Source organism: Antechinus flavipes, chromosome 1 (genome assembly GCF_016432865.1).
Source record: "Antechinus flavipes isolate AdamAnt ecotype Samford, QLD, Australia chromosome 1, AdamAnt_v2, whole genome shotgun sequence".
NCBI classification, from domain to species: Eukaryota; Metazoa; Chordata; class Mammalia; order Dasyuromorphia; family Dasyuridae; genus Antechinus; species Antechinus flavipes.
In genome coordinates this window covers 640,577,222-640,597,547 of record NC_067398.1, presented here as the reverse complement: position 1 = coordinate 640,597,547, position 20,326 = coordinate 640,577,222, and the positions used below count along the sequence as shown (strand labels likewise).

The following is a 20,326-nucleotide window of genomic DNA, read 5'->3' as shown; positions in this document are numbered from 1 at the left end:
AAAATGGAAAAAAAAACTGTGTACCTGTCTTCTTCAGACTCAGTGCTAAGTTCCATTTGAGCAAATGCATCCATTCTTCTATTAAGACGAGCTTTAAGAAAAGAATGAAATATGTAGGTCTCTAACACCTGAAATGCACAAGAAAATTTCAATTACAACAAGCAAATTTAAGTGTAATAAGCTTCCTTCTCCACTAATCGCAGTTTCTAGCCCATAGGCACTTAATTAGCATTTATTAAATGACCATCTAGACAAGAAAAAGGAGGGATGACTATTGTGGACTTGTCTCAAATGATTGAGGTAAGAATTATAAAGGCAAAGGTACACAGGGGCAAATCCTCCCTGAGAGGGACTAATCAATTGTGACTTCATCTGAGAGATGGATATTATAGAGATTTCCTTCCATTCAGAATTGTCTTGGCTACCATGACCCTCTCCTCGCCCATTACAGTCAACTGTAGGATCCCACCTGATGGACACCAATAGCAAAACCCTTCCCTAGCCCATGACTAGCAAATTCCTTCTTCCTGTTATTCTAATCCTTAGTGAAAACCTCTTGCTCTTAGTACCTCTCTCTCTTACCCTGATTCAGTTGGGATACTCTGGTTCAAATTCTCTTTTTCCACTTGGAAACCCCCCTCTACAATTAACAAGCTCCCTTTCACCTTCTATCACTTTCCTCTTACATTTGCTTTCATCTTCTGGCACTAACCATTCTCCAGTGATGTTTATAAATCTCTCAGACATCATCACAGGGCTAGGAGTTAGCATAGTATGTGCTCTCTTGCTGCTCTCAAAAAACTGCCTTTATTGAAGTTCACATAATTTGACTAAAATACCCTATCCCAGTCTTTCCTGCTGTTACGTAGTGATTTCTAGGTCATTCTCTCTTTTCTCAATGAGTTCAGTACTTAAAACATCCTTCCCATTATTGGGGATGCTTGTACACCTGGCTTCCTCCTTCAGCGCTGTGCTACATGAGAATGATACCTGGGATGCCCAGGTAGTAGGAAGAGCTTCCACTACCCCTGGGAATAGGGGGAAGGAGGTATATAGTGCTCTATCTTCTTACTTTCCCTCCCCATTCTCCTGGGCTATCCCAGAATCTGTCTGGCCTCTATATGCAATCCCTCAGCATAGTCATCTTAACTACTTAAATAACTTAAGAATGACTGGGCTTTCCCATCTGTGAACCATTGAAGGATAAAGACTTTTGGGTCTTTCTATCTTCTCAGAAGCTAAGCTGATTTATAAACAATATTTAGGAGAGCAGGGATTCTCTAGTTTTTCTTATTTCCATACTCAGTGCTTATAGCATTGTGTTTGATCCAAAGTAACCACCTAATGATTTTTCCCCTTCATTCTTTTCTTGTAGAAAATCCATACCCTAATACTTAAATTAATCTTTGATACCAAAGTCATATAAAAGATTTTTTCAAACCTTTGAACTTCCAAAATCATTAACATTCTCTATATTTCTAACTTTTAATATTATCCTACCTTAGTCAACTACATGACCAAAACCTATTCACCTTTCCATGATCTAAAGTCTGAAAAGTCCTTTCTCTGATCACTACCTCTGGTCCTTCCAGTTTTCCTAGGGTACATTCCGCCTAAGCCAGCTCTTGGTTCCTACCATAAACCGCAGTCCCTCCATCTCTATTCTTCTAGTCTATTCTCTTGTTTTAGTTTCACATTCTTTACTTCAAAATTTGACCTTAGTTCAACAAAGCAATGTTTTCCACCCTTGAATTTCCCCATGCTTTGTTTTCCTATTCTTCAAGGACTGCTGAGCCTTCACCATGGATCACTCCCATCATTTACTTTCTCAGCTTTTACTCCTAAATCAATGAACCCTGGAAAAGGGAAGTCAAAAAAATGGTACGAATTGGCTCTACTACAAATTCACGTTATTTAACAATATCTAGCATTTATACAGCATGCTATAAATTGCTTCACATACATTATCTCATTTAATCTTAAAGACAATCTTTTGAGGTAAGTGGGAAAGTTCTTATTATTCCTATTTTATGGATAAGGAAGTTGATGCCCTAATTAAACGCAGAAAAACTCACCACTCAGGTTGGTAACAGGAAGATACATTTTTTAGCCACAGCAATTTTTAAAATTACAAAAGGGCTAAGATCTACTTTGGTGAAGGAATACCCACATCAGTGAAATGAAAAACCCTTGAAAGGCTGAAGTAATTGCTTATTTTACTCTTTTCTTAGTTTTGTGGATCTGATTTGGGCTATTATGCTTGGCCTATGGCCACACAGCTAATGGGTATTAGAAGTAAGCTTCAAATAAAGAAATCTCCTGACTCTAAGTTTGGTGCTTTTTCTATCACACCACATTTCTGCTAAATTCAACTAGGCCCTTGCTGTTGTAAGGAAATCTTTTTATTCACCCAAACCTTCTCTTCTTTCCTTAAATCCTCAACTTCAAATCCAATCCTTCCTATCCTGTCTTCTACTTTCCTGGGTTCTTTCATATTCTTTCCTTCATACCTCAGTCTTCTGCTGGGGTGTACAGGAGTGGGCTCATATTGGCTTAAATAAGCTGATTGTTAAATTTCAGGGTGAGCATTTATACCTCAGAAATCAGCAGATGCTACAAGTCAGGTCTTGATTTAGCATTTCACTGACTGCCTAGAGTTAATTAAGTGATCGAGGAAATGTTAATAGTGATGATTAAACCTAACAAGTATCATGTATATGTTGTTTCCCATAAAGCTGGATGTTAAACATTTACCAACTCCACCCCAAATCTCAGGGGAAGAAGAGCTAACCCCCTCACTTGCTCCCCTGATTTCATTTCTTCCCTTTCATGAATTTAACCTTTGTCTTCCTCTCAACTTCAACTTCTTTCCATCTATTTCTTTGCTGTCTACATACATGTTCCTGTCTTCCTAAAACTTGAATTTTTTTAAAGAACATTATCACTTTGTCACCTACATAAAGCTATTGTCCTATGGCTTTTCCCCCTTTCATTGTTAACCTTTTTATTTTTATTTTTTTATTTTATAATAACTTTTTATTGACAGAATCCATGCCAGGATAATTTTTTACAACATTATCCCTTGCACTCACTTCTGTTCTGATTTTTCCCCTCCCTCCCTCCATCCCCTTCCTCAGATGGCAAGCAGTCCTATATATGTTAGATATGTTGCAGTATATCCTAGATACAATATATGTTTGCAGAACCAAACAGTTCTCTTGTTGCACAGGGAGAATCGGATTCAGAAGGTAAAAATAACCCCGGAAGAAAAACAAAAATGCAAATAGTTTACATTCATTTCCCAGTGTTCTTTCTTTAGGTGTAGCTGCTTCTGTCCATCATTTATCAATTGAAACTGAGGCTAATCTTTTTTTTAAGAATAGATGACAATGTTTCTATTCTCAGAGTTGCAATTACTATATTTATACAAATGACTCCTATCCAGCCCTAATCTTTCAAATATATTCTGATCCTATATTTCCAACTTCCTACTGATGGGGTTTGAGAACCAAAATGATATATGTGTGTGATGTGGACACCAGATGATGGTAGGTATCAAAAGTTGGGATTCAGTCATGTGAAGAATTCACAATGGCCATTCTCTTTGGTAAAGGTAATTTATTTAGGAAAGGGGTTATAGACAAAATGAAGGAATACAAATAGATATCAGGAATGGTAAATATGAAAGAGGTGGGAGAACATATGAAAGACAAGTTCTGAAAGGGACATAGCAAAAGAGTTAGCTAGCTATGAGGGAAAGTAAGGTTGAGAAGCAAAGTGGACTTAGGAAAGATACCAGAAGGCAGAGTGCCATGGTGGATTCACTCAAAGAAAAGCAGCAGCCATGGGATGGCCCATAAGTAGATTTTATAGGGAAAATATAACCTCAGGGTCACAACTGGGATTTCTGATAGGGCATAGCAAGTTGAGACCTCTGGAGAGTTTTACAGAAGGTGGGTCTCAGAAGTTTGACAGAACTTGGATTCCAGACTGGTAGATCTCCCCAGAAGGTGGGACCATGGAGCTAAACTGATCTCTCTCAGGGCCTTCTGCCTGCTTGCCTCAGGGATCAATTCTTTAATTTCTCTGAGCAAAACACTACTCAGGACCTCATTGCTACTAAACACATCCATGTGGATCAGGAATATACATATTTATACCACAGCACTCCATTCACTGTACCACTGTGGGAATGGAAAACTTTCAGATCTGTGATTCTCTAACTCTAGAGCTGTCCAAAAATATATTGAGCTACCCCAGAAAGCAGTAAATTTCCTATTACTGAAGGTCTTCAAATAGATATTAGATGCTCCATATTTGAGGGGACTATAAAAAGTAGACCCCTATTCAAGTACAATTTGGTTTATATAACCTTGGTGATATTTTAAAACTCTTAGATGTTATACCTTTATGATATACTTCACAAAGACTGTAGTCATACTATCAGATCATCAAATAATTACAGAAATTAGATAATCTGTATGGTTCCTTCCAATTGTAATCTATACCCTTGTTTTACAGAAAAGAAAACCAAAGTCACATACTGGCTAAAGGGCAGATTTTGAACCAAAACCTAGATATGAGAACTTTTCCTACCAAACTCATAAGATTGTTGTGAAGATCAAATGAAATAATGCATGTGAAATAATTTATCAATTTGCTATATAAATGCCATATACTATTAAATTAAATCAAATCAAAGATATTTATAGTGTAAAACATTGTATCAACATGAAAATTGTTGACCCATCAAAATGAAAACCTCTAGATAGAAATCTTATTCAAATGTATATTGTGTAAATAAGTCAAAGCTGAGTTTTTTACTGGCTTAGAAAAATCACAAATTTATATTAACTATATTGTGCAGTATTTTTATTTATTTTGTTAACTCTTTCCCAATTACCACTTTAATCTGGTTCAGATGGTTCTTGAGAGTTTTGCCAACACAGTACCCTGCAGGCCTCTCTCTAATCTGATACTTCTGTTGACAACCATCTCTTTAGAAAGACAACCATCTTTTAGCTGTTGGATAATGGAAAGAGCTGACTTTGAATACCAGAAAGTTTTGCCTCTGACATCTGATTATATAGTTCTGGGCAATTCACTTAACTAACCTTTCAGCACTGCAGGAAACTCTATAAATCTCTAAGTTGCTAAGAAAATGCAGACCTTAATTGGTGAAGGGACTCCTCATCTAATCCCTATCAATGAACTCATAAGTCTACTCATCTTAGTTCTAATCTTCTCTTAACTATTCTTTGTATTTGACGAATTTATCAATTCAAAACACTGCAGAAAATGAAATTAAAATTGCCAGACTAATATTATAACACACACCCCCAACCAGGAATTTTTAATTGGATTTCCATCATTTAATGTATAATTTCAAATAAATCTTCTACCTTCATGGATATTTTTGTAGATACTTACTGACTCTTAAATCCCTAACGTAGAAAATTATGATTTGCATTCATTCATTTAATTAATCAATTAATCGATAAACATTTATTAAGTCTCTACTATGTGCCAGGAACTATGCTAAGCACTAAGATGCAAAAACAAGCAAAAAAAAAATGTCTCTGCTTTCAAGGAGTTTACAGGTGGGGGAGAGGAATATGCAAACACACACACACCACACACACATATACACACACACACAAGCAAGCTATTTATAGGATAAGTAGAAGGTACTACAATTAAGAGGCGTGGAAAGGCCTTCCTAGAAAAAATGGAATTTAGTTGGGACTTCAAAGAAACCAGGGAAATCAGTGGGAACAGATGAGGAAGAGCATTTCAGAAATGGGAGACAGAAAAAATGTCTAGAGTCAAGAGTTGGAGTACCTTATTTATAAGTCAAAATGGTGGGGAATAAGGTGCAAGAAGACTGGAAAGGTGGGAGACTTGAATTCAAATCCCCCACTTAGTTGCTGCTCTATGATAAATTTTAATTCTTCTAAGTCTCTTTCCTTATTTTTAAATTAGAGATAATGCCACCTTCCCTGATTTATTATGAGATTTAGATGGGAAATTCTATACAAAACTCTGTATATGACAAAGCATTATGGCAGTTTCAGCTACCATCATTTTTATTTATCTTTTTTGATACTATTAGTTATGAGTAAAATCTCCTCTGGCCTATACACTCCAAAGAGATCAATTAGGAAAGAACCCACATTTACAATATTTATAGCAGTTATTTTTGTAGTGATGAGTAACTGGAAACTAAGAGCGTGTCCATCAATTGGGGAATGTGAACAAATAAAGGTATACAAATATAATGGAAGATTATTGTGCTGTAAGAAATGAAGAAGAGAAAATTTCAAAAAGACTTGTGAGGATTTGCTTGAACTTGTGCAGAGTCAACAGAACAAGAAGAATAATTTATTCTATAATATAAATATTATAAAAAAGAAACAACTGTGAGAGGCTTAAGAACTTTCATCAAATAAATGATCAACCATAATTCCAGAAGACTGATGAACAGGAATGCTGTCCACCTCATGACAAAGATGAAGAACTAATAAATAGAAGGAGAAACACATTTTTGGATCTTGGCAATGGGAGTGTATATTTTCCTGAACTATGCCTATATGAGTTTTGTATTAATTTTTAGAGAGTAGAAGGGGGGATTATTTAAAAAATCTTTTAAGTCTAATATTTTAGTCTATTTGCAAAGATATCAGAATAAGAGATATTTTTTACACACACACACATCTCTCTTTCTTTCTCTGTAAAGCTAACTAAAAAAAGACATTGACCTATTTTCCTCTGTGCCTATTAAGCATGTGAAGGATTTAGTCCTTACTTTCAAGATGCTTATATTTTAAAATGCAAGTACAGGCAAGCACTTATAAACATAAAATATTTAATTTTTTTAAAATAAAAATATGCTAATGAAGTTGATTTTTATCTTAAAGGTGACTCAATCTAGTGATTTGTTAAGTTTTTTGGAACAAAAATTAATACCATCCAAAAGAATTCTTATACATAAGAAATTATTCCAAGATAAAATAACAATGACTGATATTTACAAAGCATTTTAATGTTTTTCAAAGAACTTAAAAACTATTTATACCACACAATAGTTCTTGGAATAGTTCTTGTGACCTTCTCAGTCTGGAATATTCTTGCCCCACTAGTTCCACTGATGAGTTTTTCCTGGAGCTTTCATTTTATAAAAGGGTCCAGGTTGGCTTCTTTTCATTCCCTTCCTACCCTTATCTTTACTTACTGAACTTCAAGACCAAACTAATTTATGTTACATAGATCTCATAATGTATTTATCTTGTCTCATCGAAGTATTGGGTTTGATGTATAAATACTGGATGTTCCACATATCTTACTGCTATTTGAATTTTAAGTTTTAATATGTTTAAGACTTAATTAAGTTCCACATAAACAAAAATTTTTGGAAATCCCACGTATGATGGAATAAATGATATCTTTCAACTATAAAAATAACTAACAGCATTGTCTAAGAATGTTAATAACATTATTTTAATTAACCTATTTTACCTATAATATAAATATTTACATTTATTACATGAATTTAAAAGTTTTTTTTTTACCTTTTTATAAAATGGCTGATCCTGTGGTGCTCTTGTTTTGAGGAATTCTTCACTATTGAACACTCTATGTTCATAATTAAGATGGTTTTTTACTTCTCTAATAAGAGAAAGTACATTATAAGTCATGAAACATCTTTAAAAAATATATGAAACTTTTCTATAGTAACAGAACAACAGCTACTGAAAAATAAATACTTTGCAAATATTTTCTTCAGAAAGTCTAGCCCTACTTCCCAATGACATGGTTTGGATGTAATTGAGTACTTGCTGTTTTCTAGTTGTTTCATGAACACTACACGACTTTCTTACAAAAACAATAAGGTCATAAACTCCTCCCAGGCAAGGACTGTCCTTTCCTTTTCTTAATTTCCACTCTCATTTCAGTTAGTGCAGAGAGTTAGGAAATCAATGATCACTTATCTATTCAATACATTCTAAGATGACAGAACTGAGAATATTTATTTATATATGTGTACACACACACATATATCTTATATATCATAATATCTTACACAAGGTGTCAAACTCTTGATCTGTAGGCTACAAGCCCCACCTTCCCCACCATCTCAAGTACCTCCCAAACCAGATTAAAATGTAATTGGGAAATAATTAACAAAATACATACAAATATAATATAAAATATATAACATTAACTTATGATTTTCTAAGTCATCATGAGGCCAGGGATCTGTTACTATTTGAGTTTAACACCACTGGAATATATGTCTAATTTATCATCTCTTTTAGACAGAGGGAAAACATAGAGCATGATTTTGGCTATTTGTGAATTAAGAAAAGGTTCTAATTTAATATTTATAATAGCTAGCATTTATATAGTACTTTAAGGTCTACAAAGCATGAACATATGTTAACTTATTTGATCTCTACCAAATACTAGGACTTTTGATCATCTATAGGATGTTGTTTTTGTCTTTGTTTTTTTCCATTGGGTTTCTCAGAAAAAGCCCAATTTTTAGCAATCCCAACAGTTTAAATGTTTTCCCCTTATTTTTAAAGATTCTAAATATAAAGTCATACTAGTTAAATATATTTCCTCATTCCACTCTGGATTTTTTAACTCTTTGAAAATTAAGTCCTTCCTTACACAAATATGTGAATATATTGAGAGAAGTTAGAACAGTATAATATAGTGGGAAGAATCCTAGAATTGGAATCATTAAGACTTGGTTTCCAGGCCATTTACAAGTCATATGATTGTCATTTGTAATAAAGGATAATACCTGTGCAATCTCCCTCATAAGAATTTTGTGAAATAAACCATTTGTAATATATCTAATATGAACTTATACATGAAGATACACTAAAAAAACTTTTCTCATTTAATTTCTCTATATTTTTGTATGTATTTAATTTATAAAGTAAATACTATTTAAAAGTTTTGCTCCTTCAGAGAATAATCAAAAATATGAGAAATGAACTAAAATCTACACTGAATATACATTTGGAAGTCAGAAACAGCATGAACTGTTTATGTTGAAGAGTTAATTTTTTTCATAATAATGAATTATTATTTGGTTCAAAGAAATAAGTGTATAGTCAGCCAATCAACTAGCGTCTATTATGAATCCACTATGTGCCAGTCACAGCACTCAATGATGGGGATACAAATAATGCATAGCAAGCAAAGGTTAACAAAAGTTACGCATGGTAGTCATTTAGGGCATTTTGAAGTAAGAAACCTCTACAGTGGCATCCAGAGAAGTGACAGATCCCTCCTGGAACAGGACACAAAGTGACAGCAGGAGCTATCAGGACAGAGTACATCAAAGAGCCTGTTTTTCTTTGTTAGAGGACTTTGGTGGATGAGAAAGCGTTACAGAATGAGAAAGGGAAGTGCTGGAAAAGAAAAGGAAGAACAGAGAGTTTGAAAAAACAAAAGACCCTAAATTCTCTGGCAAAGATCAATTTGATTGAGAAAAATTTCCAATAAATATTTAGGTCACACCATTTTGTTAAGTATTTAAAAGCATGCTTTTCTTTATACAGCATAATTTGTACATCAGAAAGAACAGCTGTGGATCCCTGTACTGATCCAACAATGATCCCTGTATTAACTGATCATATCAAAATAAATGTTATTTAGCATTTTATTCTACTTTACTAAATCTACTTAAGTACTGGATATTTAATGGAAACTCAGATTCTTGATGATGATAATAATCAAAGAAAGAGACACAAAAATATATGCAATGATAATGAAGCCACAGAATGTTAATTCATATGACTCCGGTTGACTCAAATTTTCAAGGATGGTTTATCCAATTTTAGAATCATGTGTAAGTTTTACTTCTTCACTTGTTGAATGACAATTACTAATTAGACCAATTAACTGACTGTTAGTATCTCTGCCCTCCATTGTAGTCCTCCTCCAGTGCCTCTGCCCTGTGCCAGGAAAGCAAATCTACAGTAAATTCTTGAAGGTTGTGTCAAAGAAGCACAAGTTCCAACAGTTTCAACACTAAACCAGAAAAGCTTCAAAAGAATGGCTCCAGCAATGAGTTATTAAGTTCCCATTTATTAAGACATGGAGGTCTGTCTGCCCAAGTAAATCTTGGGACTAATCAGGGACAATGAGAAAGGGGTACAATGTCATGTAATTTTGTTAATGCTTATGAAATTCACAACTAAAATGAACTTTTCTGACAACTCATGACTTTAATTTAACCATGGTTCTACATTATTGTATACAATTAAAAATAGGATATAATTACAAGTTTTTATAAAGAGCACAGTTATAAGTGCATACCTGAAGATGTTAACAATTAGTTGTAAAGTAATTTGCTGCATTTCAGAATTCTGTTTTTGTTGCCATGCCCTTCTACGTGCTTGGACCCCACTTAAATCTGTACTGGGCATTAGATGGGAGAGTTCTAGATCATAGTGCAACTGAAGGCTTTCTACCCTAGAAGAAAAAAGGAGATTTTTGTGAAGAACATTACATTTTTAAAAATGTTTTATATTTCCCCAATTACATGTAAAACAATTTTAAAATTCAACTTTTTTAAAGTTCTAAATTCCAAATTCTATCCCTGCTTCCCTTCATCTTGCCCTTGAGACAGTAAGTCTGTATTCAGATGCCATCAGTTCTTTCCCTGAAGGCAGACAGAACTTTTCATCAAGAGACCTATGAGATGGTCTTGTATCATTATATTGCTGAAAATAGATAAATTATTCACAGTTGGATAACATTACATTTTAATAAAAACTAGCATTATATTTGATAGTAGCATTCTTTCCCTTAAAGTCAGATAACTATTAAACTCTCTATTAAATACAGATAAATCATAATGGCATAGAAATGGCTCTTGGTTTTCAAAAATGAAGGTAGTGGGCTTTTTCCGAGAAACCCAATGGAAAAAAACAAAGACAAAAACAACATCCTATAGATGACCAAAAGTCCTAGTATTTGGTAGAGATCAAATAAGTTAACATATGTTCATGCTTTGTAGTCCTTAAAGTACTATATAAATGCTAGCTATTATAAATATTAAATTAGATCCTTTTCTTAATTCACAAAGTAGAAAGGTAGTAAGTAAGGCCTTGGTGATGGTGCATGTCTGCTTTCCAGGGATCAATCTAAGTTGAGAGAGTCTCATCAACAACTTTGCCACAAGGTGATTAATTTTTTGGGCAGAGCAACTCTCAAAGACTATCTACTACATTATACTGGGGCTTCAATCAATAGAAGGAGTTCCCATACTTAATATTTCCAAAGTAGTACTAGTAAAAAAAAACAATATTGATCTTCTTTAATTATTTTACCAACATGAATTAAATTTCTATTATAAATAGCACTACTGTTTCTTGGGAGACACACTTACTGCCCTCAAAAGTGTTTATAATCTAATAATGGCAATATGGCCTTCTCTGGGAACAAACTGTTCACTTTCTAGACATAAATCAGCTATTTTGGTATATTTGAGGGACATTCAAAGTCTTGAAGGAAAGGGGGAATCACTAAAGAAGTTCATTCCCTTTTAAAAATGAACAATTTACTTTTACAATGTGGATTGCCCATTATAGAATCTTCATTTGTAAAATGAGGTTAGATTTAAAACTTTCAAGGTTTCTTCCAATTCTAAAATTTTATGACAGTGACTCAACAACTTAAGTCAAGCAAAGAAATTCCCTCTGAAAAACTAATTACATTTAATCAAGTTAAATGCTCTTTCATTGACTAAAAAGTTAGCTTTAGATTTTGGTTATAATGATATCATAGAGGACAAGGAAGAGGAGGAGGAGAGGAAAAGAAGACGGAGGAGGAAGAAAAGGAACAGGACTAATACATATTCTCAGAATACATGAGAAAAAAGAACTATAAGATGCTCACCCTTTAGTCTAGGCTACCTACATCCTAGCTCAGTTTTTATCTAGAACATGAGTAGGAAATGTCCAGCATGTAGGCCATAAAGGACTGGTGAAATCATTTGGTCTGGCCCTGCCAAGGTATCTGCAGGAAATGATGAACTGAAAGCTAGGTACAACAATCTCCCACTGCTTGAGTTGTATTAAGTTGATAATTTTGTATGCTCATGAATAATGTTAAAAATATCCAAATGGCCCTTGCTAGAAAAAACAAAAGGTTCCCTACCCCTGATCTAGAGGATCAAAGTCCTATGAAAACCCTTTTTCTACCATCCCCTAACCTTTTTTTGCCAAATCTCCCATTTCCTTTCCCCTCCCCCTGGCTGAATGCTAACCTTCCATCTCCACACCTCTGGGACAGAACACAGAGTCCCTATTCTGTTCCAACTAATGTACCCACGCGTCCAAATCCCTTGCCAGATGATATAATCTTCACACCACATGAATGAGCAAGAAGGCACCAAGTGTAATACTGACATGAAATGAAAAACCATTTGGCCTTAATATCTGCCCTGCCACTATGTCCTAAGTCTACCATACCTTACTTACTACCTCATACTCTTCAAAAAAGATGAGAAAAGAAGAAAATGATAAATGTTGGAGAAGTTATAGAAAATCAAGCACAACAATCCATTTCTGATGTGAATTGTTACAATCATTCTTCTTCTTTTATTTTTTATTTTTTGGCAGTTGGGATTAAGTGACTTGTCCAGGGTCACACAGCTACAATCAGTCTTGAAAGCAGTTTTGGAATCATACTTTAAAAGTCTTTAAACTGTGCATATCCTTGACTCAGGGATAGCACATGTTTTAAGAGAGACAAAGAATCATATATGCAAAAATATATATTATAACTCTTTGTAGTAGTCCCAAACACCTGTGCCCACCTATTTAGGAGTGAATAAACAAATTATGACATATGAATACAATAGAATATCACTATTCCATAATGTTATGGGCCAGAACTCTGAACTTGAAACAAGGATGCTTACAAGGTACTAAGTGGAATTGATAGAGACAATGGTTATCTGGTTTTGCAGGGTTCAATAAGATTGATTTAATCCTACAACAAATAATGGTTTCCTAGTGATATAATGATTGGTTTATACTCAGTGTAGAGCATAAAAGCTAGGAGACTTAGTCAGGTAGATTCAGAGATTCAGGCTGAGGCTGAAGGTTGGAGCACAAGCCCTTGGACTCAGACAGATTCATCCCATTTCACACCACCTTGATGGCAGGATCTCCCCCTTTGCTTCCCCACTGAAACCAAGACTCTGGAAGGGCCCCAGAAAACGAGCCGAGCCCCAACTGAAGGAGATAGAACTTTGAAGGAGACAATAAAGGATTTGGACTTTAACCCCTGGCTGCACTTGTGGTGATTACTGAACTGAAAGGAAGGTTGCTCCCAGAGACCCCAAGAAAACCAAACCAAGGAGAACATTAAACCCTAAGACATGATAAAATGAGCAGTTTCAGAGGAACCTGGAACAGTCGATGAACCGATGCAGAGTGAAGTGAGCAGAATTAGTATATTAATTTCTACAATAACAAGAAAATTATAAAGAAAAGCAATTTTAAAGGACTTAAAAAATCAACATAATCAACAACAACCAGGAGGGTTCAAAAATGAAGTACACCATCCATCTCTTCCCAGTGAAGTAAAGGCCTTAAAAAGCAGAAAGATATAGATTTTTAGATGTGGGTAATGTAGGGATTTGTCTGCTATGCATACATATGAGGGTTTCATTTGTCTTTTTAAAAACTGTTAAATGAGGGAGGAAGAAAAATAAATGCTTATTAGTTAGAAAAAATAATGAAATTAAATTTAGAGAAGACATGAATACTTGTAAAACATTTAGAAAGACATGATCAAGTGACCAGAATTATACAAAAGAAGTGCTCCATTCTTCATAATCACAGATGACAAATCACTGAAATACAAACCTCAAAATCTCCTTGAGAATTTAAACAAAAAGTTGTAATCAATGCATGATTAAAGGTAAACATTTTCACCTACATATTCAAGCATAATGACAATCCATAAAAATCTCTAAAAACATTTCTGAAAGATGTTTTGAATGTCTTCCTTTTTTAAACTTATAATACCCAAATGATGTGAAATGGAGATCTTCCAAAGCATTGAGAGTCAGTGGCAGTAATAAAAACCAAGTGAAAATAGAAAATACTTCTCATTCCTGTTGTGCTATCTGCTACCGGAATTGTCCCTAAAAGGCTTTTAGTGAGTTTACAGAAATTAGCCTCGAAGCCAATACTTTCATTCTGTTACAAAAATGAATTACTTTATCTACTTATGGAATAGTTTCATGAAACACTAGACATAAAAGAACAACAGAAAGTGGCTTGTCCCAGCATTTTTCTGAGGACCATCAAAATGAAAGATTAGATGAACAAAATTAATAATGATAATAATCAAAAGAAAGGCACTGTGATGGTATATGTGGATAGAGTTGGACTGAGGGTCAAGAAAGTCTGTTTCTAAGTCTTGCCTCTAACACATATGGGCAATGAGCCCCTGGATAAATCATTTAACTTGTGTTAATTCTTACAGCTATTAGCTGTAGAAAAATTGTTCATAGACAGCGATAGAAGGAATATCCTCATAGGGAATTCTGATACCAGTTAAATCACAATCTAAACCAAATAATATTAATCAATTTTATAACCTGTTATAATAGTATACATAATCCCAGGAAGCTTTTCCCAAATCTTCTTAATTTCAGTCCCTTCTCTCTCTTAATTACTTCCTATCTATAGCTTGTTTGTGTGGATTTTTTTGTATGTGGTCTCTCCCATTAGATTGTAAGCTTCTTGAGGGCAGGGACTGCCTTTTGATTTTTTTTTGGGGGGGGGTATCCCCAGCACTTAGCACAATGCCAGGTACATAGAAGGTGCTAAATAAATATTTATTGACTTCCTGACGTGTTATATATCACATTATTATAAAGAATATATAACATTTACTTAATATCTGCCAGATGATATACACAGAACAGAAAACATAATGTATATATAAAGGGCATAAATATGTTTGTTTACTAATCTACTTTAAAATTATATAGAGTTTTATACTTTTCAAATAATTTTCATATCCACTATATTCCTTCTTATGACAATTACATCGGCTAAATAGGGCAAGGAACATGTTTGTACCTTCAGAGAGAAGCCTAAAAAGATAACATCATATTGTGAATTAGTATTAGGTCGAGGAATAGAACACAAGTCCCAGAACTCTAATTCAATGAGACTTTCCATTGCTCCCTGGTTTCTGCAGCAATATGGGCGTGGTCTACTGACATGTTTTATTGGCAATTCTTTCTATATGGCAACAGCGCAGTTTTGGAAGACAAAAAGCTGTCCACAGCTTCCATCTTGGAATTTTGCAGTTGACATTTTGTGTTGTACCTTTTCATTCACTGCTAATGTCAGACAATATTCTTTAAATAGCCAGGATGCATTATGTTTACTGTATACTACATAGAGCACATTTTCACTACCAATGCTCATGATTAATGGTGATGGATATATACTTGATTGTGCTTTTAGTGACTGCTTGCATTATTTATTAGAACATCTGACAAGCTAGGCACAGAAAATGGAGCTAGCCTTTGAATATTCTTCATATAGGGAACCTATAATTACATCATAGACTCTATCTTACATCTGGTTAGGACTGACAAAAGATTTCAAGGGCCCATTTAAAAAAAAAATCAGTTAGCAAGATAATTCAGAAAAAGCATTGAGTTTTTAAAAATTAAACACTTCAAATTGGATAAAACATAGGAAAAAACCCTCAAATCAATATTTTTAAATGGTGACATTATACAGTAATATTTAAACCCTAGTACATAGTTTAGAAAGTGAAACTTAATTCATAACCAAACAGGAAATGGAAATAGGGCAGTATACAGCAAAGGGCCTTCCTAGAAATGTTAATAACACAAGAATCTAGATCCTTTCTAACAAACTCTCCTTCCTTGCCTATTCTCCTATAAACACAGGCACCTACTACATGTAAGACATTTAGAAATTCTTTCCTTCAACACATACTAATTGGCTACCTATTTAGCTGCTAGTGCCTAATTAGCTACAAATAACTACTAATAAGGCATTGTGCTAGATGCCATCAGCTGCTATCAAGAAACTTAAAATACAGTAGGAGATTTGCAAAACAATGTTGTAACACAAGGCTTAAAACAGAATGTAGGAATTGGGTAAGAAAGGTATAAGCAAAAAAGTCCTTCCTCCTCTTCAGAAGAAGTAATGATCAAATGGACATTATAAACTGGAAAAGCTTCATGGAAGAAGCAATATTTTATCTGGGCCTTGAATGACCAGAAAAATTTCCAATGAGGAAGATTTGAAGGTGGCCTGGAGGGAAGAAGGTGAGTTCTCCATAGAGAAAATAATATAAGCAAAAGACTCAGGGATTAGAAAGAGCTAGGAAGGATAGCGGAGTTGAGTCTGGTGAGTGCTAAGAACAGAGGTATAGGGGAATACTGAGAAATAAGATTAAGTTAGTTCCCAAACTACAGAGAACCTCAAATGCCAACACGAGAAGTGTTTATTTTTATTTTGAAAGCCATCCATAATCAAAATGACATTCTGAAAAGATTACTCTGCCAACATGTCCAAGATGAGTTGGAAAGGGAGTAGCTGAAGGAAGGGAGACTTGAAAGATAGGATTGTAATAGCCCAGGTTTGAGGGAGGAGACAAACATGATTCTAGTTCTGCATAAATAGGGAAATGGTTAGTACCATAGGGAGAAATAGGATAATAAGGAAAAGCTAGTTTTAGAGAACGATAAAAAGGTCAGTGTTATACTGAGTTAAAAGATGAGACAACTAGGTAGAATTAGCTGGAGATCAGAAATACAATTCTAGCTAAAGCTTCAAAGACATATTTAAACTATAGAGATGGAAAGATATTCATCTTTTCTGACCACTAAGGAACAATTTAAATACTTTACCAAAAACTTAGAATTTTAGACCAACACTATAATTATACAAACAATTTTTTAGAATTTTTCACAAATTAAAAATGAAAGCTGGTAATTTATAAATTCAGAAAAAATGCCCCAAATCATATGACCATAAAGTCTAAACTTAAAAAAAATTTTTTTCTAACTTTTCAAATACAACATTACCACTTTTACCTTTGAATGAATGTCTGAGCAGCTTGCAAAGGGATGTCTGGAATATCAATATTATCATCATCATCATCCAAGGATTTGGAATAGGTAATGTTTCCATTGTCAATATTTATTAAGATTAAGCCATCTGCTTCCTTTTAAATAAATATTAAGACCAAAGGTTATTTTTTAATAAATTATTTTCATATAAAACCTAGAAAATTCAAATGCAATGCATTTTGTTGTCAAGAATTCAATTTTATCAAAATAATTTAACTACCTTTTATTCATACACTTTTGCATATCTGACATTTTCTTCCATGAAAAGTTAATAATGTATCAGAAGCTGTTGATAGCAGTAGTTAACACAATTGAACTCCTTTCTCCTCTGAACAGGGAGAAGAGATTCCAATAAGTGCTTGTAGTAGATTTTTTTTTTAACCAATTCAAATTCTATAATCTTATCCACCAAATCCAGCTAAGCACATTTTCAACAATTTGAAATTTATTCAATTCTTCTTTTGTCATTGCAATCTCTGCAACTGATGTCTAAAGTGGTAGAACATCCTTCTTGGCAATACCCAAGTCCTCTTTCCATCTTTCTGGATGTAGAAAACATACAAGTATAGTATACATACAGAGTCCTAGATAATTAATTAAAATTGATTAATTAAATGGATTAATTAAATAGATTAAGATAAGAATAAATAAATTTTATTTTAAAAGCATTGTATTGTTTTTACATCAAAAATCAGTGAGAATCATTGGTAAACACAAGCCACTTACTCACTTCTTATTTCTATATTTCCTAAAGATCAATTTTATAAATATTAGAGAAATCTGCAAATTAAATAATTTATAGTATATAGCTCCATACTTTCTACAAACTTTTAAAATGTTTAGAATCATTCTGGTTCAGCAGTCTCAAATAAGATTATATTTTCAAATTATATATACGCTAACTTTAAACTTTTTCTGGTCTCACCAGTTCTGGGAAGTATAACTAAATGTAAATCTGGAAACTAAATAGAGGTGTTCTTTGTCTTTTGTTGGCAGTGGCTGTTAGAGGGGAAAGAACCACACACATAACTGTTTAGATTATATAAATATCTCTAAGATGCTGTTGGAATTCAACTTGGTTCCTTCCTCTAGCACAAGACTACTGGTGAATAAAATCAGAAAACCAAATCCAGAACTTTGCTAGTTAAAACATTTGTCCTTACTGAAACTGAAAGTTTCCAGTAATAGTATGTGTAAGATCCTTCTTCTAAAAGGATTTACTTAACTACAGCCAGCTGGAATTAACCATCAGTAAGAAAAAAAAAAAAAAAAGCCAAAACAGTCTTCCTTTCTGAAAATTGGAGACTGGGTGTTGCTCACTTAGGGCTAAAAATAGAAACAGCACATTAATTCTCTGCTATTCTGCTGTTTTTTTTTTTTTTTCCTTTACTACCCACACTGGATGACGTCTTTTAGTTTCTTCCATTAGTATTTGAATAGTCTTTTCTTGATGCATAATTTTTTTTCCCCTAGTGAATCATGCATTTCAGCAACAACATTTAACTACAGTCAATTATCCCAATCACTCATATCCTTAAGTATAACTGGCACTAGGCACACCTCCTGTAGACAATGCTAGCTGGTAATAGCACTTAATGACTTCATAACTATGCTACCAACCAATCCCAGTAAATTAAAAAAAATATGACTCATACTTACATATGGTATTTTTAAGTATTAAAAAAGAGCACTTTCCCCATAAAAACCGTTTGAGGTATGTAAAACAAGAATTATTATCCTAATTTTATAAAGGCTCAAAGAAGTTAGCTGATTTTCCTCCCTGCCCCCATAGCTAAGCTAATAAATGTAGAACTAGAATTACAACTCAGTCTGACTCCATATCAAATGCTTTGATGTCGAACTGCCCCTCCAATTTATCTTCTCTCCTCTATAGGGTAATCCCATAACCTGCTCAGGAGCCTGAGATATAAAAATATAATATGTCTTGTCAAGTACTAAAAGATGCTACAGAACTTTCATTTTTAAATATTAAAAAAAACAACACAGGTTTAATGTCTATATTTTAACAGCAAAGGGCTTTTGATCAGATCTGAATGGTTATTGGAATGGAATTAATTTGTAACTACATTTTTACACTGTTTACAGATATATACAAAACAACAACAACCACATTAGCAACACATGCTATAGCTTCAACCATGAAAAAAAATTGGAAAGAGGAAGAAATTTAAATTAAAATTCAGTAAAAAGCCAAAAATTGCACCAGATAATATAGAAGTGAGACAATGAAAGACTCTATCAAACTATAAACTTTAAAAAGGTTTGACTTTCCAAAGTCAAATTCTTCCCTGGTCCTTCACTGATAAATGAAAAAGAGAGAAGAAGTCATGTTTCTTCAAAGCAGTTTCAGGAACTCTATTTGAAACTTGCAGAATCTTTTAAACAATTCTTTACAAGAAAATAAGTGACTTGAGTAAAACTCACTTGGAATGTTATATATTCAAGTGAATATAAACAGATTTAAAATGCATGTAATATAATACTACTGGACTATCAGAAGCAAAAAAAATAGGGTTTGATTTATATAGCACAATTTATTTACATTACTACATGTTCTTATTACTATGGCTAATTATATTACAATCAGTTTCTGTAATACAAAGGGGTAAATTTTTTGTTCATATGCCTAAAATTGTTTTGAAAATATGCTTAAATTAACCTTACTAGATGATAATCATCTCTCCCCACCCTCGCAGAAACTGTCTTCTGAAAAGTTCAGCATCCTTTCAAATATATTATTAATTCATGAGTCCTAACAATATTGTTCATTGTACTTAAAAGATAGTCAGACATTTTGATCTCACCTTGCTAACTTCTTCAAAGTGATCGAGATGACAACCCATAAGGAAAGATGTAGGAGCCATTACAAAATCCAGCATCTGACCAGAAAGAATGGGTACAAAGGTATGCTGCCACTGAATAGGATGAAGATACAGCATAAAGCACTCAGCAATGAGAGTGAGCAGAGCCCAGTCCGAAGAGAAAAAGACAATCCGTTGTTCGGTTAAAATGCAGGTTATGATCTATGGGGAGAAAAATAGCTTTGAGAATCTACTATTTCACTGATGAAGTCTTAAATGGAGATTCCTGATTCAGGCTATTTTCATTGGCAATTCTCTCTATACCTGGATACTCTCCCTC

The 20,326-nt window shown here is 33.8% G+C and overlaps 1 protein-coding gene across 1 annotated transcript in view; it reads right to left on the bottom strand.

Annotated features, from left to right (window-relative positions):
- Positions 1–20,326, bottom strand: part of DENND3 (DENN domain containing 3) — a 126,273-nt gene that overhangs the window by 50,959 nt on the left and 54,988 nt on the right. Inside the window, 5 exon segments of the mRNA XM_051971156.1 lie at positions 25–128; positions 7,569–7,665; positions 10,336–10,491; positions 17,129–17,259; positions 19,990–20,208. Coding sequence (XP_051827116.1) covers positions 25–128; positions 7,569–7,665; positions 10,336–10,491; positions 17,129–17,259; positions 19,990–20,208 — 707 coding nt within the window.